Here is a 23,089-nt window from a genome sequence, read left to right as displayed (position 1 = left end):
GATGTGGAATTTGACAATTCTGATTAAAATTCTTAAAGTTCTGGAATGGCAGGCAAGAGGGCATCTTCTGTGTGAGGAGTTTAAATTGTACCTGTCCTTTAATGCCATTGAAGGACTACCTTTAAAACAGGCTACAAAAAAGTGGCCTTATTGATTACTCCAAGTGATATTTGCTTAAAGAAGTCTGCCTGTGTTAAAGTACACTTCAGCAATATATGTGAAGCAAAGGAAAGCAAAAGTTTATTTTTATTTTCCTTGTTGATTATAATTATTTTTGGTCCAACAGCTCTCAACTATTCATGGTAAAAATAAAACAGGAAGGGAAAAGTAATAAAAAATAAGAAAGCAAAACAAAACACAAAATAAGTCCTCCTCCTCCAACTAAAACAGTTAGCCTTGGATAAGCCAAGAGAAATTGATAAAGTAAGTAGTTTAATAGCACATGACCTGTAAAGCACTTAAAGTGATCTGTGAATGGAAGCTACCCTAAGCCTGCTTCTTGTCACAGTAATTTGTCTGGTTTAAGAGCAGGAAAAGTGGGTCTCCTTGGCAAAACAAGAGCAAGTAGATCGCTAGGTGAGATCAGATAGGAGTCTCTGGTGAGACCCAACTACAACAGAGCTCTTCTTTGACACTATTTCTACTGCTGTTACTTCTCTTAGTAAGTGTGCTAATTATCATAAACCTGATAAGGCTTATATTAATTGACTGAACTAAATGTAAATTTTGGTTAAATAGAGAGTAGTTCAGTACACTTGACAGGTGCTGATTTGCTTAACTGCTATATTCAAAGTGATGGTATGCTTCAAAACAAAACAAATAATCTAACCCTTTTGGGGAGGCTTCAAATATTCAAGTTTTAGTCCTAAAACAGAAAAACTGTTTTCAGAATATCTTCTGCCTTTCTCCCCTGTCCTGTGGCACTTTATGTGAGGACAATTAATTCTTACAGATTTTGCGCTGCGGTGGAATCCCTCTGTAGCCATTTGTCTGGCACAGAGTAGTGTGGCCTGTTTGTCTCCTGACATTATTACAGTAGTAAATGTTGGGAAATAAATAACAGCACCAACCAGTGTACTGGGTGTAGGGTAGTTGTGGAGTTAGAGGGTGCCCTGCTTTGGGTGGAACCTTTTGGGCAGATGACCTCTCTCTGCCCCACTCTGAGTGTTTGCAGAATGGACCATGGAATATACACTTGGCTTTAGAGACCCTCTAGGGCCTTGTAGTTGTGAAGATACATAAAGACCTTTCAAATATCTTTCATGTGTCCAAACAAAATTGTATCAGTATTAAAATGTTCTTCTTTTACTTGGGAGGAGGGAATTTCCTGGTTAAGTGCTCAGTATTACAAGTGGAGACGTGGAAATGGACATGGAAGAAGCAAACATGATACCTCTTAGCAACAAATGTCACAGACATTCTTGGGCATGCTGGAATATTTATAGTATATTTTATGTATACCATAGACATTGCTATTAGTGCACAGAACCTCTTCATTTTAATTGTCAGGAGAGCTGTCACACAGTAACACATTGCAAGAATAATCAGCTTTTATCATTTCACAGCTACATTTTATTACTTTGTAAGATATTTTAATTGTTTTTTCCCCTTCTTCCTACTCATGGATAAGGCAAACAGCTCTGGAAACTGGTGTCCTCTGTCTATCAAGTGGCCCTGGCAGAACAAGGTTCTCCCTCTGTGCTCGGGTCTGGCCACTTTCAGACCCATTTCCTGTACTTGTACACTGTCATCTCAGTCATGCTTCAAGGGACTGACTTCTGTATTCATTCTTGCTAGGTCATATTCTCCTTCCCAAAACACTCCCAAAGTGATCTCCAACCAATCCAGAAAAGGTGAATGTATCAAGAGACTTGTGCAGTATCTTAGGTGTCTAATGTCACTGAGAAAGGGGCTGGAGTGATACCTCAGAGCTGGTTTTGATGCACGTGGGATAAAAGTAGCTGAGTGGTTTTCTGCCCTGTGCACACCACCTGTTCCAGTGAAAAGAGGAAGCTTTAACTGCTTGTAATGGTCATGAAACTAGCTGCACTTTACTGAGACATACAGGTGCAAATAAAAACCCACAGTCTGAAAGTACATAAGGTAATAAATTGACTGTTGATAAATTAGAATACAGCTGCACTTCTTTGCAGGGTGAGGGTCATTTATTTCTCTGTGTGTCCCCTTCTCCATTAATGCAGGGTAATTATCACACTTTAGTTTGGATTGCAAGATCATCACATGCTTTTACTGCAGGCAGTGCTTTATTGAAATGATCCTGCGTTATGTCTACAAAGGTTGAAAAAAGAGGAGGGAAATAGAATTACTTCCTGCCTGAGGAACATGCTGCAGGGCTTTTTTATTTTTTTTTTTTAGTTTTGTATTCACTAATTTACTGTTTGTTCTAGAGCAGCAGTGAGTGGGAGTTAAACTTTAAGTGCACATTTGGCTCTTTAAAAAGACATTTAGTGTACAATTACTACTGTTTACCATCTTATAATTGTTGTGTGTTTAGGCTTAGTCAGGCTTAGGAAGATGGGTATCTGTAATCTTTGAGGGCTACAACTCCCTGTCCTAGTTTTTACAAAAGAGAGAAAGTAATTATAGATATTGAGATGGATACAGAGATAACATAACACTTTGTGCTGTGATATTTTAGTGATTAGTGTAAAATAAACACATAGACAAAGAGAAGGGCTGTGGTGAAAGGTGCTGTGTGTGGCTGCAGTTTCAGTCAGTGATATTTGAGCGTGATACTCAAATCGAGTCTGGGAATCAGGGCTGTTTGTCATGGAGTGCCCAGATTTGCTCTTCTGAACTTGCACAGGTGCACAGTTTATAAAAAGCTGGGTTTAAGAAAGGGGCTGTATTTGTAGTAACAACTGTACGTTACACCACATCAGAGTAAAAGTAACTGCAGTCATGCCTCAGTTGGCAGCCCGGTGACAGGGGAAGTGTCTCCATCAGCCTCTTTTGGTTGACAGCTTTGTTAGATAGGAAATAGAAACATGGATAACTGTATATCTGGGAAGACCCAGATCTCTGTGTTAAGCCTCGACAGGGCTTAAAGTGTAGTTTATGAGAGCAGCCAAGAGTTGGAAGGTGCAGCTCTCCCAGTCTGAAGTCCATCACAGGAAGAACAATTGATTGTTTCAACCTGCTATGTAGCTTGTTACTCAGTAAAACTGTCTTTTCAATAATGCATGGACAAAGCTCTGGAGAAATATGGATGAATCCAGGTGTAAAATATGTAGACACTAGTATTTCCATTTCTCAGAGTTATTCCAGATCTCAGAGCTACTGAGATGTGGTCTTTGTGGCTTGGCAAAGGATACCTTGCTGACATACATTGTCTGGATTTTCTTCACAAGGAGATGCATCTGTGAGGAGCAGGCAGAGATGGGTATTCAATGCCTACAGTGGAAGTACAGATGAAGTTAAATGGGTTGATCTTGCTTTGAACTTGAGTGTAAAAAGCAGTTGTGTGAAAACAAAATGTGGCAAATATGTAACTGAAAATGCCATAGTATGAAAGGCATAAGAGGTAGCAAAAAAGCATAATTAGCTAAAACAGTATCTTGTTCCTTTAATTCAGTTTTATGACCCACTGTAATTAGAGTACATAGCTCCACTATTTTTCTTGAAACAGAATATTATTGGATTTCAGTGCAGTCATCTGAAATTTTTCACTTAAAATTAATGCTTTCAGCTTTATTTATCAGTAATGTTTTTGAATTACAGGTGCTCTAGAGAAACAAATGTGTTTGAGGGCTATTTTGTAGCTGAAAGCCTTTGAGAAAATGTTCCTATCATTCAAAAAAGATCTGAGGCTCTGAGTAGGTATTGTGACTGTCATATTAACTTTCAAACTTAGAATGCAAAGGACAACTAATCCTTCCCTCCTTGGTAGAAGTCATATGCTGCTTTTTAACCTTCTTCATCATGTTTTATTTTTAATGTAATTTTAATGAAAAGGTGGATCTGGCATTATAAAGTTGTTTGTTGCTTCTCTTCTGATGTTAGAGTGATAGGAATTCTAGCAGCGTTACTTTTTTTTTTTTTTTTGAATAATATTATATATATTCTGCACTTAAACTTTGATCTTGTGTTTAGTCTTATGTGTTGAAATCCATGACACTTTCTTTTGGCTTTATCTGTATCCTTTTAAAATCAAGTGATACTTTTTTAGCAGGCTGTAATAGTCTCTGGATTGAGACCACAGAGCTGGAGTACTTGGGTGTTACAAAGGTGGAAAACAGGGAGGGAGGTGGTGAAGATCAAATCCACCCTCCCACTTAAAGGGTGGAGATAAACCTGATATAGTACCCCACCTCTCCTTGATAAGGCTGCTCTGGCTGTGTTAATGCTGCTCCTTCTCGCCGTGTTGAACTTCACCCACTGACATTAAATCCTCTCTCATAAGTGATTGGTGTACAAGCCTACTCTGTGATTTCCAGGCGTGTCAAGGGATTTAGCTGTACAAGCTTTTTCTTGTATTTGAAATGCAACTTTTTGATAGTAATAGGAAGCGTGGATCAAAATGTATGATTCATTCTTCTTTGTACCCATAAAATCCTGTAACAATAGCCAAGCTAATTAATATAGTTAATTAATTTGTTCATAATAAGTCGTAGGAGAAAACCGACCACCCACAAACCAGAAATCCTACTTTTTAAGAAAAAAAATGCCTTTTTTTAATGTGAACCCAGTTGAGTTTTTTTAAAACTGAACATTTAAATGGGAAAATACGTTCTTCCATAGAGTATAAAATTTCAGCAATTTTATGTCAGTACTGGCAGAAATTTTTTTAATTTAGAAAAGGATCATTTTTGCCAGTGGAGGAGGAAAATAGTTTTGCTTTAAGAAATAAATCTGAGCATCTCTTAATAAACACTAGCTTTACTGTTGTTTTTATCTGTATGTGCTTTCATAAAAGGTTCTTTTTAGTGCAATGCACATTTGCTTAAATCCTGCAATACCTTAATGCCTTTCATGCTAGTGCATCCCAAGGCACTTTACAATCTGTAAAGTTAACATTAGAAATGCAGCACATAAAATTCCCGAAGACAATCCTTTTTAAAATGCTGAATAAAACATCTTAACTGTTAAGTTTGGATTAAATGGCCCAGCAGTTGGTGCATTTTTTCTTTCTGTGGAAAATATGTTTGAAACAAATGACTGAAATGAATAAAGGCTCTGTAAATAATATGACTTCAAATGATATTCATGGAGTCCAAAATCTGCCATTCTGCAGGAGGAAGTCTAGACATGTACAAAGTTCAGCTCTGTTAATTAAGAGGGAGCAATACGCTGCAGTGAGTCAGAGCAATTTTATAATCCAAATGCTGCTAAAAGGGACTCTTGTCAACCTCAAAATCTTACTTGTTTTGTAATCACTGGGTAGGGAGACTTGCTGGCTGAGGAGATACATGTCTCTCTTAGGCTTGAATGCAGTCCAGCCTGGTAGTGACCAGAAGCTGTTGCCATCTGATAATTGTTTGTTAGGCTATGCTAAATAATTGTAGTCTCCAAACAGTTTCCAATGTCAGCATCAAGAAAAACCCACCCCCACACTTGGCACTTATGATTGCCCTTGCTGGCAGCCCCGGCGAGGAGGCCAAGGCTTGAGTGTTGTTTCCCCTTTCAGTGCTTGCAGTGGTCCTGCTGAGAGTGTGTGTGTCTGGTTTGTGGTTAAACGGTGTTCGCTCGGTTTTCTGCAGGGCTGCCAGCCCTGTATCTTTTATAAGTACTGATTTTTATCATTATGAAAACAAGATCCTTCATAGTCTTCTCACTCCACCTTTTAGGTCTGCTGCAACCTGATTTTTTTTTATTGATGCATTTTTTTTTTTTAAAAAAGAAAAACAAGCAGAAACAAAAAAAGAAAAAAACAGCTGAACAAAACAAAAGCTGTGGCGGATGTGAATTTGTTGTGCAGGATAACATGAGGCCAGAAAGAATCAGTGCTTTTAAAATAATATTTTTTTCCAAACTAAAAGAAATAAAATGTTCACTGAAAAATAAAAACTGAGAATAACAGCCAACTGATAGCAGTGGAATACATAAGAGAAAGAAAAAAACCAGGATTATGCAGCCTCAGAAAGAGCCAACAGATGTTCAGGGCGGGTTAGAAAAACAACATGATCAACAGGACGAAAGCTGCGACAGATCTAAACAAAACCCCAAAATAGATGCAATTCTAGAATAAGCCTGAAAAAGAGAAATCATTATAGGCTTTCCTCAGCACAGGCACTGGTCTCTGATAAAGCAAGATTGAAACTTCTCAAAAAGGAAATTTATACTGACGTGGGTTCGCAACTCCATTGCTAGAGACTTCTTGCGCACCTCTGCCAGCGGGTAAATTGGAAACAGGCTAAAAATGAGCAGTCTGTTCCTGAGGCAGCAGCGGTGCCTGAAGTAAGAGCTAATGGCTGGCCCTGTAACAGAATGGTGTGTTTTTTAGCAATGGGAAACATAATTGCTGTATCAGTTAAAATAATTTTTTTTTCATTTTACTGGATGATTTCAGGTGGAAGCAAGTCCACACAGACCATGTAGTTTTATATGGTGGCCTCTTGCACTTGGTGCAGAAAGGTGTGTTCCCAAAGTGATGGAAATGTGAAATGCGGGTGCAGCCACATGTGTGTGATGAAGAATGATGATGAGGATGCCTTGCTGGTACAGGAGTCCACTGGGGAGCCAAATGTGGGTGGAGATGGAGCAGGTCTTATTCATAAAACCTGTGTTTTTGGGGGCTGTTCTGCTGCCTACCCTGAAGTGAGCCCACAGTTGCTGGAGGCAGCCCAGGCTTCCTGCCTGTGACTGTGAAGTGCTATTTTGAAAAGACAAGTGTGTATGGATCTGGTGAAGTTGTCTGAATTTTAGGAAGATAGAGCAATTTTCTATCTTTATCATAACATTGGAGAAGCACCAGAACGAGGTACCTCAGCCGCATGATGTGGGAAGGATGTGGTTTGGGTGCCTGTATGTGAACAGACCCCGTGGCATGGGCACCATGTCAGGTGAGGCTGCCCAGGCTCACACCAGCCTTCCCTGGGCACCAAGAAACCCACTTGAAATGCTAATTGTTGAATCTACATCAATTTGTATAAATTATGCAAATCGGCAGTTGCCACTGCTGTGGTTTAGGTGGTTCTTGTGCTGTACTTACAACTTCACGTTGGGCTGACACAGGTTTTATTCACTGCAGTGGATGGTTTTGCTGTAGAGGGTTGGGAAGGCAGCTGTTGTTGGGTGTTGGTGATGTTGGTGCCCTGGTGTGCAGACCTGGCTGCTCTCTGCTCATGTCCAGCCTCTTCCTGCCATGCACAAAGAGAGGAGCTGAACTCAGGGCATATGTTTCCAGAAGGAATCCAGCTCTGGCTTTTCAGATGAAAAGGTTAAAGACTTTGACACGAGATAATTATAAAAGGAAAATGAATCTTTTCTTGGATCAAAAATTATTGTGTAAAAGAGTGTGTAAATTATGGCGTGCAAGTTAAGTAATGGCTTTTATACTGAAATCTGGAATTACTGTGATGAAGGAGATGGTGTCAAACTGTGATAATTTATTTCATTTTGGTTTCTCAGTTCTGCAATGAATTTAGGAAATTCAAATTTATAGCAAGTGGGTCTTTGTAAGAATTTCTCTGCAAGAAAGAGGATACTTTATGTTACTTCCACAGAGGTCACATTTATACCATTATTCTAGCTAGTACTTCCAGTTAGAAAGTTCCCATGTATGATTTGTTCCACTGGCTTCTGGAAGTGGATATTTCAAACTTTAAATGTTACTACTTCGTTTAACTTCTATCACTGCTCTTCAGTGTTTGAACAGGGATATGGTGATGAGCATAATGCAGTATTTTGCTAATGAACCATAAAATCTCCCAAGCACTGTTTACTTTTTTTTTTTTAATTGTGAAAGGTTTGGGATTTGGTAAATTTCTTTCCAAGCCATGCATGACTGTAGTTTTTGTTACTGCACTAGAGTGCTAAGAGCTCAATTTTAAGTTTCTCTGGACAAAAATTGAAGTTCTCAAGGTATTAAGTCAGATGAAATACAAAGGCTCCATTTTATTTCCAGTGGAGGATGGTTATGAAATGGTCATGAGGATAATTCACCTGTGAGTCCCAGCACTCCATACAGAGGAGGACTGTTGGTGCCGCAGAGCACATAGTCTGCCTTGTGCTAAATCAAAACCTGGGGTGCGGAGTCTGTGTTTGTTTAAAGAAAGAAATGAGCAGGCTATATATCTGCTGTATCTAAACCCTGCTCTTTTGTAAACAGAATGGCTATTTTTGAACCCTGAGCAGGATGTTTCTGGTGCAGGGATAATGCAGATGGATCCTTGCGTGCACACAGGCGCACTCCGTGTTTATCACTCAGGGAAGGGGCTGTGCTGTCGTTCATTTAACTGGCAATTCTTTTGTGGTGTCAGTATCATTTCCTAGCAAAATTGGCTAAAGGAATTGTTTCAAACACAATAGATGTTTTGAACTGGCCTAATTACTTACTCAACAGCCAATAACTTTGGGAATTGTTTTCTATGTGAATTCTAGATACAAATTGGGATATCATTCCATTTGTTTAAAAAAGATTAAGCCAATAGGAGAAAAAAGGATCTTTACCCATTTTCACTGAGCAGTGAAGTTTGAATATACAGCTTGCAATTGAAACTATTTTTTTCCCAAAGCCTTTGAGGGCTGTTTCTCAGTCTAGTGTAAACAATTTATTGTTAAAGTCCTAGAATATTTGCATTTTAATTAAAGACAATTTTAATTAAATACAAAACTTTAATCAGAAAAGCAGAGTTTAGGCAGATAGTGTACTTGCATGCTAACCAAGCTTACTCTGAGGGGACCTCTACTCTGTGTAAAACTGGTTTCTGTGGTAGTTTAAGCAGGAAAGTTGTAAATGCATCTTCCTTGCCTAACTTACCTACAAATTGTAATCTCCCTCCTGCATCTTTTAACTGCAGTAAATATTCTTTCTACAGGCAATTAAATGAAAGAGGGGGTGATGCAGAAATCTTAAAGGGGCAGTGAGCAAGAAAAAGTTCACTTGGAACTCCTAAGGATGCCTATAAAAGTAAATGTTAAAATTACTTTTGTTTATTTTGAATATTCTGCATCAATTATATGTTCAATTTTTTTTTTTTTTTTTGTTTAAAGTATAGGCAATTCTGGGTCCACCTAATGTTAGATAATAAGTGTGGTATCTGGAGTGTCTGGCCTTGGTAATGCTCTAATGCTGATGCCAGAACAGCGTCTGGAGTTGATACCCTTGGTTTTGCCCTGTTCTCTGTGCTCAGTGATAGAACTAATTAGGACCGTAACATGTATTAGGGAAAGTTGCAGCCTGCCATGATGTAGTGGTTTCTGAGGTCAGACTGACGGATGTATTTTTGGCGTTTTCCTCCTTTATTCTGATGGGAATTTGCCTAGGCCAAGGTGGCACACCTGGACAGTGGGAGTGAATCCTTCCCTGATGAGCTGTGAACTGATCTGAGAATCACCCTGAGAGGTTTGGGGTTGTATTTTATGAGTTGGTTTTTATACATAAGGTTCTAGTATCCTAAGGTAGACAAGAAGTAGGTGATCTTCTGTATCCCTGCTAGCTACCTGTCTGTTGGAATTCATTTAATTCTTTTTACAATAACAACTAAGAACTGAAATGATAGAGAATATTTTGTGTTTACCCATAGCTACATATTTTGAAAGCAGTACCTCTCATTAAAGTCTCATCATTGACAAACTGCTCATTAAAAAAAAAATAGAATGCAGGTGTCACTCAAGGTCTGTTTAGGACTGAGGCTTCTGTTGTGATTTAGTAAAATATTGGCATCGTGTTTTAATTCAAAATGGATATATAGCGTGCATACAGAAATATTTTCTCTTAGGCCTACGGTTACTTGCGGTAATGGCAAAGCAGTTAATATATTACCTTTGCTAACAGGAAAAGTGGTGCATATAAATATTTTCAGTCAATAATGTATTTTTAAAAAGGTTTCTCAGTGGGATCAGATTTATGTTGTCAGAAAAATTTATTCCGCTGACAAGTGCGGATACCCGGCACGTCGTGTGTGCTGAGATTTACAAAGCAGTTTCTTCCTGGACGTCAGTTGGATGTGGTTATGGCAGGGTTATGCAGAGAATTGGGGAATCAGTCCAGGAATCCTTTTGTGCAAAATCCTGCCTTAGATTGGTATGATCCAATAAAGCTCTGCCTCTACATGTCCATAGCAGTTTTTGGTAGCGTTAGATACTCGGGTCAAGAAGGGGCAGAGCGCTGGAGTCGGGATCTGTGGTGTGGATCTGAGAACAGAATCTTGCCTGAAGCATTTGAGATTTTCCTGATATATTAAACAGACCATTTTCCTCTGCCTGTTACATGTGTGCTGCTGCCAGCTGCAGTTTAGCAAGGTAGAAGTTGGAGCTTGCTCCTTTTGGTTCCACAGATAAAAAGTAGAGAATAATAGTACTTGTGCATTAGATTTTGCCAAGTGTGCATGTTTCAACCGCTGTTGTTAAAAAGCCTGCATATTATTTGTTGTGCAAAATATGTATATAATGAGAAAAATACACTTGAGTAGAGATTTCACGTTGCACAGAGTAGCCAAACCATATAATGAGTAAAAAAAGCACAGTGCTGCTTAAATCCAGTTTAAAACTAACGACCACCAAATCATTTAAATTCAGCTACTTGGAAAATTAAAAATGTTTAGCATATTTAAAGAAAATCATAATTCCCATTTGATTTTACAGTGCTGAGATCAGTTTGTGAACTTGTTGCATCAGGCTTGATATCTTTTGATGGAGCTGCATTCAGTTACACTGAATTTTTTCCAAAAAAATTTTAATTGGTTGAATGGAATCTCTTCTCCCAAGATAGAGGTAGCTAAAGCCAAGATGGTTTTTAGCTGCTTAATTAGCTTGGTTTGTGAAATGATTTGGTAGAGGGGATATCATGAAAAATGTGATACATCTGTGGTGACTTTGAGGTAATCTATCAGTTTTATCAAATAAAGAGCCAGAATTTTGGTGGATTTTTTGATGTATAGGTGTAAAGTAAGCAGATTTTTTTTTTTTGCCCTTCCTTTTATGTCCATTTTGAGTAATTCTAGTTATCTAATCAGCATAAAATGTGCACTGCAGTTAAATAGCACTGCATGATTATACCTGATGATATACTTCTTTTTTAAAGGGAAAAAAATCTAATAACAGGATTCTGTATTGATTGTGCTGCTAATTCTGCCTTGCAGCCCAGACTGGCAGAAGGCAGGTAGCTGAATTGTATTTAACGGTTTTATTGTGATGTGACTAAGATGGATGTGACATGGTCCTCTATTATTCGTTTGAGAGTGTGGACACTAATGAAGCCATTAGCTGAGCTAAGGCAAGTGAAGAAAATAGGGAAATTACCATTATTCTGAAGCCATTAAGTTGTAATCTGCCACTTTCTCTCCTTACTCAAAAAGGCATCTTCTTTTTAAGGCCTCCCTGACTGTCCTTTAAAGATTCATTAATTCATTAACTTTCCAAAGGAGATGGAGGAAACACAATTGAAATTTTAATCAGCTCAGTGTGTCATATTATTAACATTTTGAGTGTATCTGTATTCACTGTTGCACCACATCAGGTTAAGGTTAAATAAACTACATTACAGCAAATAATGTTCTGTTTCATACTGTAAAACATAAAATGTTGAAGGCAGAAATTGGTTTCATGGTTAAATTAAATTACAATACAGAGCTCATATTATAAATATTGTCATTCAAATGTATGTTCTTTGGAGGAAATGCAATGCTATCTCCATGTTATTAACATTATTATTTTCAAAATATCCACAATTAGTCGAGTCTGTATGAAAGGTTATATAAAGCACTAAAAATTTTGTTTTATACATGTCTGCTTTTACTATGTTCACACTTATGATCAATGCTTTTATTTTAACTTTTATAAAGTGAGTGGCTTATTTTAATGTCTCTCTCCAAATAGGTCATTTAGACATTAAATACAATTACAGCTGCAAATTCTTCTGTTCGTTATTACTTTCATTTAGATGCTGTGTAATGCTATTTTATCTGTCCCCACTTTTTTATTATTAAAAAAAGTTCCCTTTTGCCTCAGTTGTACTGGAATGTCCTGGAGCACAGTGGGCAGCTTCTTGTCTGTGCATTTGGACCTGATTGAGAGACAGCTCAAGATCCAGGAGTGCTTTTTCTTAGATATTAAACTGCCCCAAATGTACAGAGGGAGTGAGTGCCAGTCTGACTATGGGATCACTCCATTTGATTCCAGATAACCAACAAGAACTTTTTTTTTTTTTTTTTTTTTTTAAGTTGAGGGGAAGACTGTTTTGTTTTGGGCTTTTTAGTAGTGTTTTTATTAATGCCTCAGTGTAAAGAAGTCTGAGGTACAGAGACTTTGTGTGTGTTTTAAGGGCTTGAAACCCTTTGTTGCAGGGCTAGGACTCACACATGCACAAGGGTATGGAAAAAAAAGTGTGGTAGCAATAAAAAGGGATGCCACAGCCTGCAGGTGGGAGGTAAGAGGAGGCATGAAGACAAAGGGGAAGGTACTGGAAGCCTGAAAGTGCTGTTACTTCTGTGAACTTGAAGTTCCTTTCTGGGTCCAGCAAATTTCTTCCTCCTCTAAGTTTTTGTTTGGAAACACTTTCCATTTGGTTTTGTACTGTTTTGCCCTTGTGCTGTATCACACACTTTTAAGCAGTGATATAACAAAGCCTGCAAGCTTGATGTTAGTATTTATGCTAGGCAGGCAAGCCTGGTATAAATCTGAGGTGTTTTTCTTTTCTTTTTTTTTTTTCCTAGCTGTGATAGTGTCAGTTTGATATATCACCTTTCATGTTGTGTTTGTACTTGAGGTCAGGAAACTTCTGAGTTGTGCCTATCATCAGCATTGTAAATACAAAGTAGCCTTTGGCACCTTAGTGTGGTGCCTTGCAGTGGATTTGTCAAAACAAAACAAAATCCCCGCTTTTGTTTTCCCCTGGAGTCAATTACACTCAGGATGAAGCAGTTAGTGACACCAAGGATAGCAGCTGAAGCATTGCAGGCTAGCCTGCTTATCAGAAGTGCTGGCATTGGTATTTTCTACTATCACTGGCCAGCTTTACTGGTCCATTGAGAACCTCTGCTTTCAGCAGGACTTGCAAAATTCATTAAAACTTCTTTGCAGATTCTTGAGCTTCCAGAAAGTAGCCACCTAAATAATAAACTGATTCTGCTGTGTCAGTGCTGGCAGTTCCTGTGGACAGGACCTCTCCCCTTATGCCTGTGGGGAAATCCTTTGATCAGGGAGGTGGATCCAGCCCTGTCCTGCAAGCCCTGCTCCAGGGACATGGACAGGCATGTGCCAGCCCCATGCCATTGCCTGTCCCATCACTCTGGGGGCATGCTGCACCTTTATCTGGGATACACTGTCCATGAACAGGCCCTGAGTGTGTGCTAGGGAGGGTTTGGGCTTTAGAGATCTCATATATAGCTCTGGAAATGTGTGCACACACCTTTGTAGCTGCTGGGATTGTGTGCTGTATGATAATGTCATATATGCACTGTGTGTACATATGCATGCTATAGGGCATGTATGTTACCATATCATCTGTGTACAGTACATCTGTGTGTTCTTAAGGTGGTGATGCTTTGTGGCATCACACAGGATGATGGAATTGCAGCTGGTTTCTCCACACAACTGGAAAATGGGCTGGTGATCTGTGCTTTCCCAAGCTTCAGTACAGCCATGGCATAGTAATTTAGCAGCAGTTGCTTTTTTGTGTCTTGGACTTCAAAATACTCTCTCCTTTGCTGAAGTGTGTATAACTCTGTAACATGAAATAGTGTAAGTAGACCTATTTCTGAACAAAGCTTTTGCTATTGTGCAGGAAAAGTTTGTTTTCATTCCCTTCCGAGATAGGTCAGCTCATTAATTTTGTTGCAGCTGCAGTGGCATAGGAAATGTGGCTCAGGTGTTCCCATATTGCTGTTATATGTCAGATACAGGCTGGCTTTTGTGAGTAGAATTAGATTTTAGCTGTGTTCTAAGGAAAAAAAAATCCAATGGAGAAAAATTAGCTACATGCCTCCAAAGCAGGAGAATGTACATCATGTGTTTTTGTTTTGAAGATAAATAGATGTTCATTAAACATCAGTAGGTTAAAAAGCTGCTGTTGGCTTGGTATGGGGTTTCCATGTAAGGTTTGGGACCCAGTCACATCTTCTGTGACATGCTTTGCTTGAACAGAGCTTTCTTCCCATCTCCTTTTGCTGGCTGGAGATTTACATAGTATATTCAAGTACAGTGAAAGGTCCAGACATCCTGGCCAACAAACAAAGCATGTTCTATACTTAATACTGCCTCAAATTTCTCATAACTGGTCTGTGATTATTCCAGTCACAAATAACCCTGGACAGCTTTGAGACAGAATTTTTCATACGGTTATGAGTTCTTCTGTAAATAAAGCAAATCCTCAGGAGTGAGTGTGAGGAATGGTTGATCCTGAAAAATGAGGAATAGGAGTGTGTTTTGAAGCTGGGTGAAAAAATCCACATGTTGCAATTTATTTACATCCATTACTCTGCACTTCTCTAAGCGCTGAAACTTGACCAGAACACAAGAACTTATTGCAGATCTGCAAAGTCCTGTGCAGTGGGGACTGTCCTTAGTTATTGCTATCAGCAGCAATAAATGTAGTACACGTAAACCTCTCACGACAGCCTCATACATCCCTCAATTTGTGACTTCTCCAGCAGCCAGAAAATAGGTGAACTTTGCAGTGGGTCTGAAAAGGGGTTATCAACAAACTCTGGATCTGCAGACTTGAGGAAAAGATCAGGTTTCCGTGTCCACATTCTTTGTTGAAAATACTGTCATCAGGATCTCTGCAGTTTTTGGGGGGCTGGGGTCATGACTGTAAATATGAGGAACAGGACTGGCAAAATCCAAACAAGCAGAAGTGTTAGGTGCTAAACCCAGTGTCTAGTAGCCTACATCAAAATTAGCCTGCCACCCATACAGACTTTGGAGCATCAGTGGCACTTCAAAAATAGCTAGTCCCAGGAGAGAAACACCAGGATCCTGTTCTGAGGTGGAAACCACAAAGCATGGCTGCCTCTGAAAAAAGTCTGTGGCAGCTTTTCTGAATCTTTCCAAAGATCCTTAGGAAAGCTCATACCCTGTATGTCTTCAAATGGTGTTTCCCTGTTGACCCCAGCATTCCTAACTGAGCTTCAACATCCATTGACCAAAGGGAGGTTCTGGGGTTTGGTTTTCTTCCCTCTTCCCTTGAGCACATTGAAGCAGGGATCTCAGTGCAGTGCCTGGAGTCCCCAAATATACTGAAAGTATGAACTGCCCTCCTTGTGAACTTGGTGTGAGATGGAAATGTCTGTGAATAAACAATGTGTATGATTCAATTCTCCCTCTCGTGGTCAGATGGGGCCCTTCTCACAGTCTTCAAGAACAGACATATTAGATGTGTCTGTTTGATGTAACTTGCATCTTTTGGAAGCCTCCCATGGTCGTAGTACAATCAGGATTTAGTGGGGAAGTTACTGATGATTCTTGAAATACAAATATTGACTTTTTGCCACACCATGAGTGGACAGATTGGAGATGTGAACCCAACTGCGACATTCTGTGGAATTGTATTAACCTCTCCTGTACACACCTCCCCTAAGTGTTTCTAATTTGTCTCTGTTTAGGTGTTAAAGTGCTTCTGAAACATAGCTCTGTTTATCATCCTCCTGGCACTCCTGTTGACTCCAGTGGGTGATAGTGTGAGCTCTGTTGCTTTTCAAGGATGCTGCAGTGTCGTTGACTTTGACAGGAGCACTCCTCTAAAAAAACGAGAGGAGGATTTGCCTCTCTGTTATAAATCCCACTGTTTGGTAAGAAAAGTCCTGAGGATTTTGTTCAATGATATTTAAGTCTCCCCAGAAGGAACAAAACCCTACTTAAAAAAAAATAAAATAAACAACCCTGCACAAATGTACAGGATTAAGCATTCCAAAATCAATTCTTAATTATTGTTTAATTGATTTCAGATATAAAAAAGAAACAGAAAAGAAGAAAAAATTTAAATATATTCTTTACACAGGGCTTAACAGCCATTTTCTGTCAATGTAGATGTTAGAACAATACCAAAATTCTGTCATGAACAAAGCCCCTGTACACCAACACGCCTTTTGTTCGGTTTTATCACTGAGGAGCAGGAGTTTTACTGTATTTGTTTTTTCTGATTTATGTCACAAATATTTTCTGTCTCGTGCATCATTTTTAAGTGCTGTTTACACTTATTTTCATCCACTAGCATGGGAAAATAATTGCCACTCTTTAGAACTCCTGTTAAATTCTGAAGCAATAAGTTTAATTGCTTATTATGTATTTCTAAGTAGTTAGTTTCCTCTAAGAATTGGTTAAAGATTTTCCTTGCACAGATCTTGACTCAAAGATTGTCCTTTAGCTAGAAAATATTGATTAGCTTTTGTTTGGCCCCTGTGGAGAGCACCTTATCTCCAAGACTAGGTTTTGTTACTATGAGGGTTGACAGAATTCAGATTTAACCAGGTGAAGTCTGCCATGGTCAGTAAAAAAGTTAAAGGATCACTGTAATAAATTATGATATTAATCTTGTGAGTTTTTTTTATTTAATCAAAAAAGAGATTTTGGGGACTTCAAGCTGACTGAAGTAATTCATGCTAATTGTCTCATCTGCTTAGTATGTCATTTGTCTTCTATGAATATCAATGCCTACATTCATTTAATCTAAAATAATTAATACCCAAACAATTAATAATGAGAGATAAAATCTGAATTAAAAAGAACTTTAAAAGACTTTGAAATATATTAATAATTTTTAAGACCAAATGTAAATACTGCATTACATCTCAAATTATATTATCAGAGAAAATTAAATTAATAATGAATACAAGATTACATGCATCTTTTTCTGTGCATGCGAATATTATTACTGAATTAGCAGGTGCACTGTGGCAGGTCAGGGGCTGGGTTTCTGAGCTTGTTCAGGCCTTGTGCAAGCTGAGCCCAGGGTCCTGCTGGCAGCAGAGCAGCCCAGGCTGTTCAGAGCTGCCTCGCTGATGTCAGCAGGGAGATAGGTGCCTTTGAAGAGTGATTCAGCAGCTCTCCGTGCTGACTAATCACTGGATTTAGCCACTAGCAAATGCAGGATACACGATGATGCCTGAGCTCCTGCCTTTTAGGGCTGGCACACGGCTCTGACTCAGGGCTGTATCTGCCCACTAATGATCTGGTGCCTACAGCCCTCTTCTGATGTGAGGTATCTGAGCCCATCTTGTCTCCTTGAAGGCAGCAAAACCCTCAGAGAGCGTGGCTGCCATAATAGCACAGTGTGGCTTTACTGTAATAACCTGGTGGCAGAGAAAGCATGACTTTGGGACTCTCAGCACCCTGAGAGGACAGAGGCTGCTCTTTGCTGCTCTTGCCAGCAAGAGGGTATCCTGGAGGAACCAGTCTCTATGCACCTGCCTGAAGATGAGCTACAGCACAACCAAAAATGCAGCAGTCGCAGCACCAGAAGTAAGTCTGATCCTGTAGCTTTGTGGCCTGGGATTCACCTGGGGAGGGTGGTTGGGTCTTTGGTCGGAAGTGTTTGTGTTTTCTAGCTGTAAAAATGGGACAAAATAACCAGGATTCCTACTTCTCATGTTGGCAGACAGATGTGAGCTGCCGTTGTGCAGTGGGAGTGAACACGTTGCCTTTGAAGGGCAGCAGAACCTGGGTGACCGTGGCTTCCTCACCATGGTGGGGTGCGTTGTGTCCCAAGCACTCCCAGTGTCATTGGCTGCTTTTGGTTTTAGCAGATCTTTCATGCTGCCAAGGAAAGAATGTTAAAAATGGGAAGTGGATTAAGTGGATGTGGAGGCATGAGCTGAGGAGCTGTCTCTGGCTCCCAAAACCTGCTGGGCTCGCCTGTGCTCTCAGGCACACGTGTGACCTGGTGATGTGAAGGGTTAACCACGTGTGGCTAGTGGTGGAATATCACCTGACATACAATTTAACCACCTTGTCTTTTGATGCTGATGCCTTCCTTCAGTCAACAGGGGACAGTACACCCTTGATCTCTTCCTTCTGAATGTTCTAGGATGCTGGCCTAGGATGTTCTTTCTCAGCTGCTTTCTGGTGGTTTCTGTACTTCAGAGAATTACCCTACCAAGCAAATTGGTGGACCCTGTGCCTGTGCTGTGGATATTAAATTTAGTTTTCCATAACTACAGGTGTGTCTACAGGCTGTAACAAAGTTTGGTCATTCCAGTTCAATAGCAATAGCCTGGTTGTGCTGCTGCTGCCTGGCACAGAGGACATGCTCATGTTGGTAGCTGTTACAGTGATATGTTTCATGTGTGGTTTTCTGAGCCAGAGGTCATTTGGATTTCCAAAGGTGAGAGTTGGAAAGCTTGAAAAGAGAAAGGGAATAATGAACCTTGGGTATTCATGTAATTGTCTTTAAAATATCACAGCCTGGACACTGTCAATTGTAGGTGTGTTTGTTCATTGACTTTACATCTGACACATACATGACAAATGCTGTCCTGCCTTCCAGTGTTAACCCAGCCATGCATTTGTTCTGCCTGCCTTGTGCTGCTGCTGGCTTTAGGATGTCATGTTGTGAATCAGATCAGCTGAATGGTCCTGCTTATTCTCTTTTGTGGGGGTGGGAATGGGAGGGAGGGAAATTGCTTTGCAGCCAGATTAATTTCCTGGTCTATCTGCCTGTGCAGTTGCATGAATGCCACTGCCAACACAAGGAGTGAAGCAAAATTGCTGCTAAATTAAAATGTTTCTGGACTGCCATCTTTAGATATAAAATAATAAGAATTATTATTTTGTTAATATTACTTTGCTCTAGGTTTTGACACACTGTGGTCTAAGACCATGTGCCTGTAGTCATTATTTACTATTGAATTGTAGAATAGTTATCAGGCATATTTTGTGGCTTCTCTGAGTAAGTATGTGTGTGTATGTGTACTGCAGTCCTCTGTTTACTAGATGACATACATTTATTGTTGGAAAAATATGACTTGACTTTGCGGCACATCAACCTTTAGCATGAATGATTGCTTGGTGGTGCTTCTGAAGATGTTTTATCTAATTCTCACTGTTGCAACTCTGCAAAGGGTGAAGGTGCAGAACAACTCAGTGGCCACTACTGGCCCAGTTCCATGGCTTCTCATCTGGTCATTGACTTTTACTGTGTGTTTTTTGGTTTCTGTAAATAAACTTACCCAGCTCTACACTGAAGAGTCTAAGAGTTCTCTAAAGCAATGTACATGAATTTAACATACCAATTCCTTAGTAAAGTCACAACTATAGTAATCCTGCTGTAGGATTCTTCTTGGTCTTTATTCAGTGACCTGTATATGAAAAGTAAAGAATAAATAATTCTGGTATATGTATTTTAATTTGGTAAACATAATCATAGTAGCTTGCTCACTGAAGCAGACAATTGCTTCAAATATAGCTTTTGTTGAAGTGAAGTGAGTTTATTCTGGATAAATTTATATCCATTATAAATTACTATCTTCAGACAGATATTGTGAAATACTTAAATTCCTTCTGTTCCCATATTTTCTTATTTTATTAAGACATTATAACTTCAGTGGATATGAGAGGCATTGGGAGAGAAATCTGAAATTCATGTGAATAAACAGGTTTCCAGACAGGATGCATTTTTATTTCTTTCCCTGTAATGTGTATTTCAAAGTATTAATTCACAAAGTACTTAATAACTTTGTGAATGCAATTAGTGTTTTATATGCCAGATTCCACTTCTTTCCTTTTTTTAAGCCTTTTACACAAAATTCATTCAGTTTACATGTATCTTTTCATAAATACCAATAATGCTTTAATTTATGGATGTTTGCTGTTGGGCTTTGTTTAAATGAGTTCCATCCAAAAGGAATCAGAGCTTTGTATTCTTGCAGAAATGAATAAACCACATGAGGTGAATTTTCATGCAACCCATTTCAAACCTAGAGTTTTCAGGGTATAATTTAGATATTGCATTGGTGGTTTATGACCATATAAAGTGGAGGTGTGTAGGTAGGAGGCTAGATAGATGTATTTGTAAATGGCTGGAAGCAAGGAGGCTGAGTGTGGTCTCCAGCAGTGCATTTTTCAGCTCACAGTTTCACATCTCTATCCTAAGGCATTAGATGTTACTAATTCTCCAAGAGCCAAAGATTTGTTTTACAGAAGATTCTGATTTGATTAAGATATTGCTTCAAGACCTAATGTTACTTTAGCAAATCATGCCACGACTGGAAACGTACATGATTGGAAATAAACTGCATGTTATCTGAGAAACAGAGAAAGAGCCTCATGATTTGGAATGATGCTGCAGAAGCAGTGTTTAGTGTAATGACAGTACACTTAGATTAATTATAGCGCTGCTTGCAGGCGCCACTATACACTTAGTGTTGTGTCAGCACTTTTGCTGTTAACCCTGTGCTGCAAAAAATTCTAATTTGGCTCCAAAAACTGAAGAAATCCTCGGGTTTGAATACAGGCTTTGTGCTGTATGCACTGAATCAGCTTCTAGTTAGGCCCTGAATTTTATTTTTGTATCCTTAGCTCTCCAAAGTATGTAGCTGTAGAAATAATAACTTCTATTTAACATTGTGTACGTTTTCTCCTCTCCCTACTTCTGATGGAGAACTTAATTTTAGTAAATGCCTAGACTGTTGTGATCACTTCAGATGGTCTGAAATAAACCACTGAGATATTTAACCTTGAAAGCTGGAAGGTGCAAGTGTTAAGCCACCATTTCACTACTCAGTAGATGAGTTAAATTTGGCTTAATGTGTGTTTATATGATTAGCTGCGATAGCTCTGAAGGATTGTTAAAGTCTGAAATAAGCCTTGAGCATGGCTTAAAAGGCTGTTTACACACAAAAAATTAGAAATACTCTACAGAAGCTGTTAGAATTAGTTATGTAAACACTGCAGAGTGATTTTTAAAATAAATACTGAAATATACTATAGGCAAAGAAGTGACAGTGGAAATTAAGTAACTTTTTGACTAAGTCATCAGAATGCTCTTTATCCTCATTTGCTATTGAGAAGACAATAATAAATGCTGAGCAAATAAACTTGCTTGTACCTGGAACACATTGTCCTGCTAGTACAGGAATCTTGACCCATTGTTTTTTAGCAGTTCTTAGCCTCTTATCCTCTCTTGTTTCTAATTTCCACTCCTAGATTGTATTTTACTTTTTCTGAGTAGTGCTGGCAAGTGGCTCTTATCAAGAACAAATGATGCCGTAAATCAGGACCAAAATCAATGCTGCTGTGGGGTTGTAATAGTGAGATGTGGTTGTGTGGGCCTGAGTGTTTTACCTGCCTCTGAAGCCAAGAGTGGGGCCCTGGGTAGCGTTCCAACCCTTGGCTTCTAACTTACTGGCAAGTGTATATATACAGCTGTGCTGTCTCAGTCTGAGATTGGAGATATCAATATAAAACTCCTGTTTTAATATGCCTTTTCTCATGATGCAGCATGAGAAAAGCAAATGGACATTCATATTCAAGTAGAATTGCATGGGAATACAGAAAGCACTTAATCCCTCCACCCTTAATACCACTAGAGTAGGATTTAGGGCTGGCAGGGCTGGCTGGGATGCCTGGCAGCATGTATTGGCTCCCTTCTCCTTTGGAGCACACATTCTCTGTAGGTGCAAAGGACAGTGGGGATTCCAACAGCAGGATGGGTTCTCTCAGTTGGAGGAAGGTTTATTTGCCCAAAGCAACAGGGTCTTTAACATCATGGCTGGCCATTTTCTGCTGTAGTTACTGCTCTTCTCCATGATAGGTGCTAGTATAAACAAGGAGTGATTTGTGCCACTGGAATAAGGCCATGTGTGTTATGCCAAATATAAAATGAGAGGGCTGATACGAGTGCCTCTTGGACATGTCTTTCATTACCCTTTACGCTTCTCTTTCCTAATAGAATTTGGAGGAACCAAACACATGCTGGATGCAGGGTTTTATTAGAGTGCTTTGCCTCGGGCCCTTAACTCCTTTAGCTGGTCATTACCTGACCAGTAAAGACCTCTAAACGGGTCATTAATGCTTAAGTAATAAACTGTTTCACAAGACTGTCTAGTACAGAACCTCTTCTATCATTTTTACAGTTACTGTTTTATAGATAAATCAATGACCAACAACTGGATATTCTTGTTTTGCTACATAATCTTGTAATAACAGCCACAGCAAACAGGCAGAGGGTTCTTTTAGCTGTGTCACGAGAGCTGGAGGTGGCCACGTGCAGGTGTGGCCTGCAGTTGTATGTAGGGTAAACCAGGAGTAAGGTAAAGAATGAAGGCATGTTCTGCTGTTCCCAAAATAAAGTGTATCACTGCATCTGTTGCTGAAGTTTTTGGGGTTATGTTGATATTTTTTTCTACTTCCAGAAGTTGTATAATATCAATAAGGTGGCTTTTCTTCCCCCACTGCTATAATCGGGACATGGAGGCCTGACTACAGTCTAGTGTTAACAAAGAGAGTTTCTGCACTTTCACAGAGATTTCTGAACTAACACTCTTCTACATCATAGATATCCATTCACTTTGAATTTAGCATATATTAAATTCTTTCTAGGTATAAAAGTAATAGTTGGCTGTGCTACATGTTTCTTCTGGTTCTTGGCATGAAGTTTTCACCCTCCCCCTTTTAACCAATATATCCCTTACAATAAGTTTCTTTGCATGAAGCTCTAGAGAGCTGTTTCTCCCTGGAGAGACAGGAGGAGAAAGTGCATAGTAGGTACCGTACAATTTTTTGGCAGATTACCAGGCATTCGATATTTCCATCGTTATTAGTATCAGTGTATCATTGATGGACTGCTGAGTGCTGGAATAAGCCAGTCATATACAGCTTTTCTCATGTTAACCTTTGAGGAGTGCCAGTCTGTGCTGGAACTGTTGGAATTTTTGAGTTTTGGCTTTTTTTTTTTTTAATAAATATTAAAAGGTGGAATGAAGGCTGAAAATTATTCTTTACAAACATAGAATATTTTTCTATGGTGAAATGG

The 23,089-nt window shown here is 39.2% G+C and overlaps 1 protein-coding gene across 5 annotated transcripts in view; it reads left to right on the top strand.

Annotated features, from left to right (window-relative positions):
• Nucleotides 1–23,089, top strand: part of AFF2 (ALF transcription elongation factor 2) — a 323,600-nt gene that overhangs the window by 15,074 nt on the left and 285,437 nt on the right. Inside the window, exon 1 of one of the 5 annotated variants that reach the window (XM_058032602.1) lies at nt 17,435–17,580. The exons of the other annotated variants lie outside the window; for them this stretch is intronic. Within the exon in view, the coding sequence (XP_057888585.1) occupies nt 17,558–17,580 (23 nt within the window). The 5' untranslated portion in view covers nt 17,435–17,557. Of the gene's footprint in view, nt 1–17,434; nt 17,581–23,089 lie in introns of those variants that run through there. 5 annotated transcript variants of the gene reach the window in all.

This window comes from Melospiza georgiana, chromosome 12 (genome assembly GCF_028018845.1).
Source record: "Melospiza georgiana isolate bMelGeo1 chromosome 12, bMelGeo1.pri, whole genome shotgun sequence".
Classification (NCBI taxonomy): domain Eukaryota; kingdom Metazoa; phylum Chordata; class Aves; order Passeriformes; family Passerellidae; genus Melospiza; species Melospiza georgiana.
The sequence above is the reverse complement of the archived record's forward strand: the minus strand, read 5'-3'. Positions and strand labels throughout refer to the sequence as shown.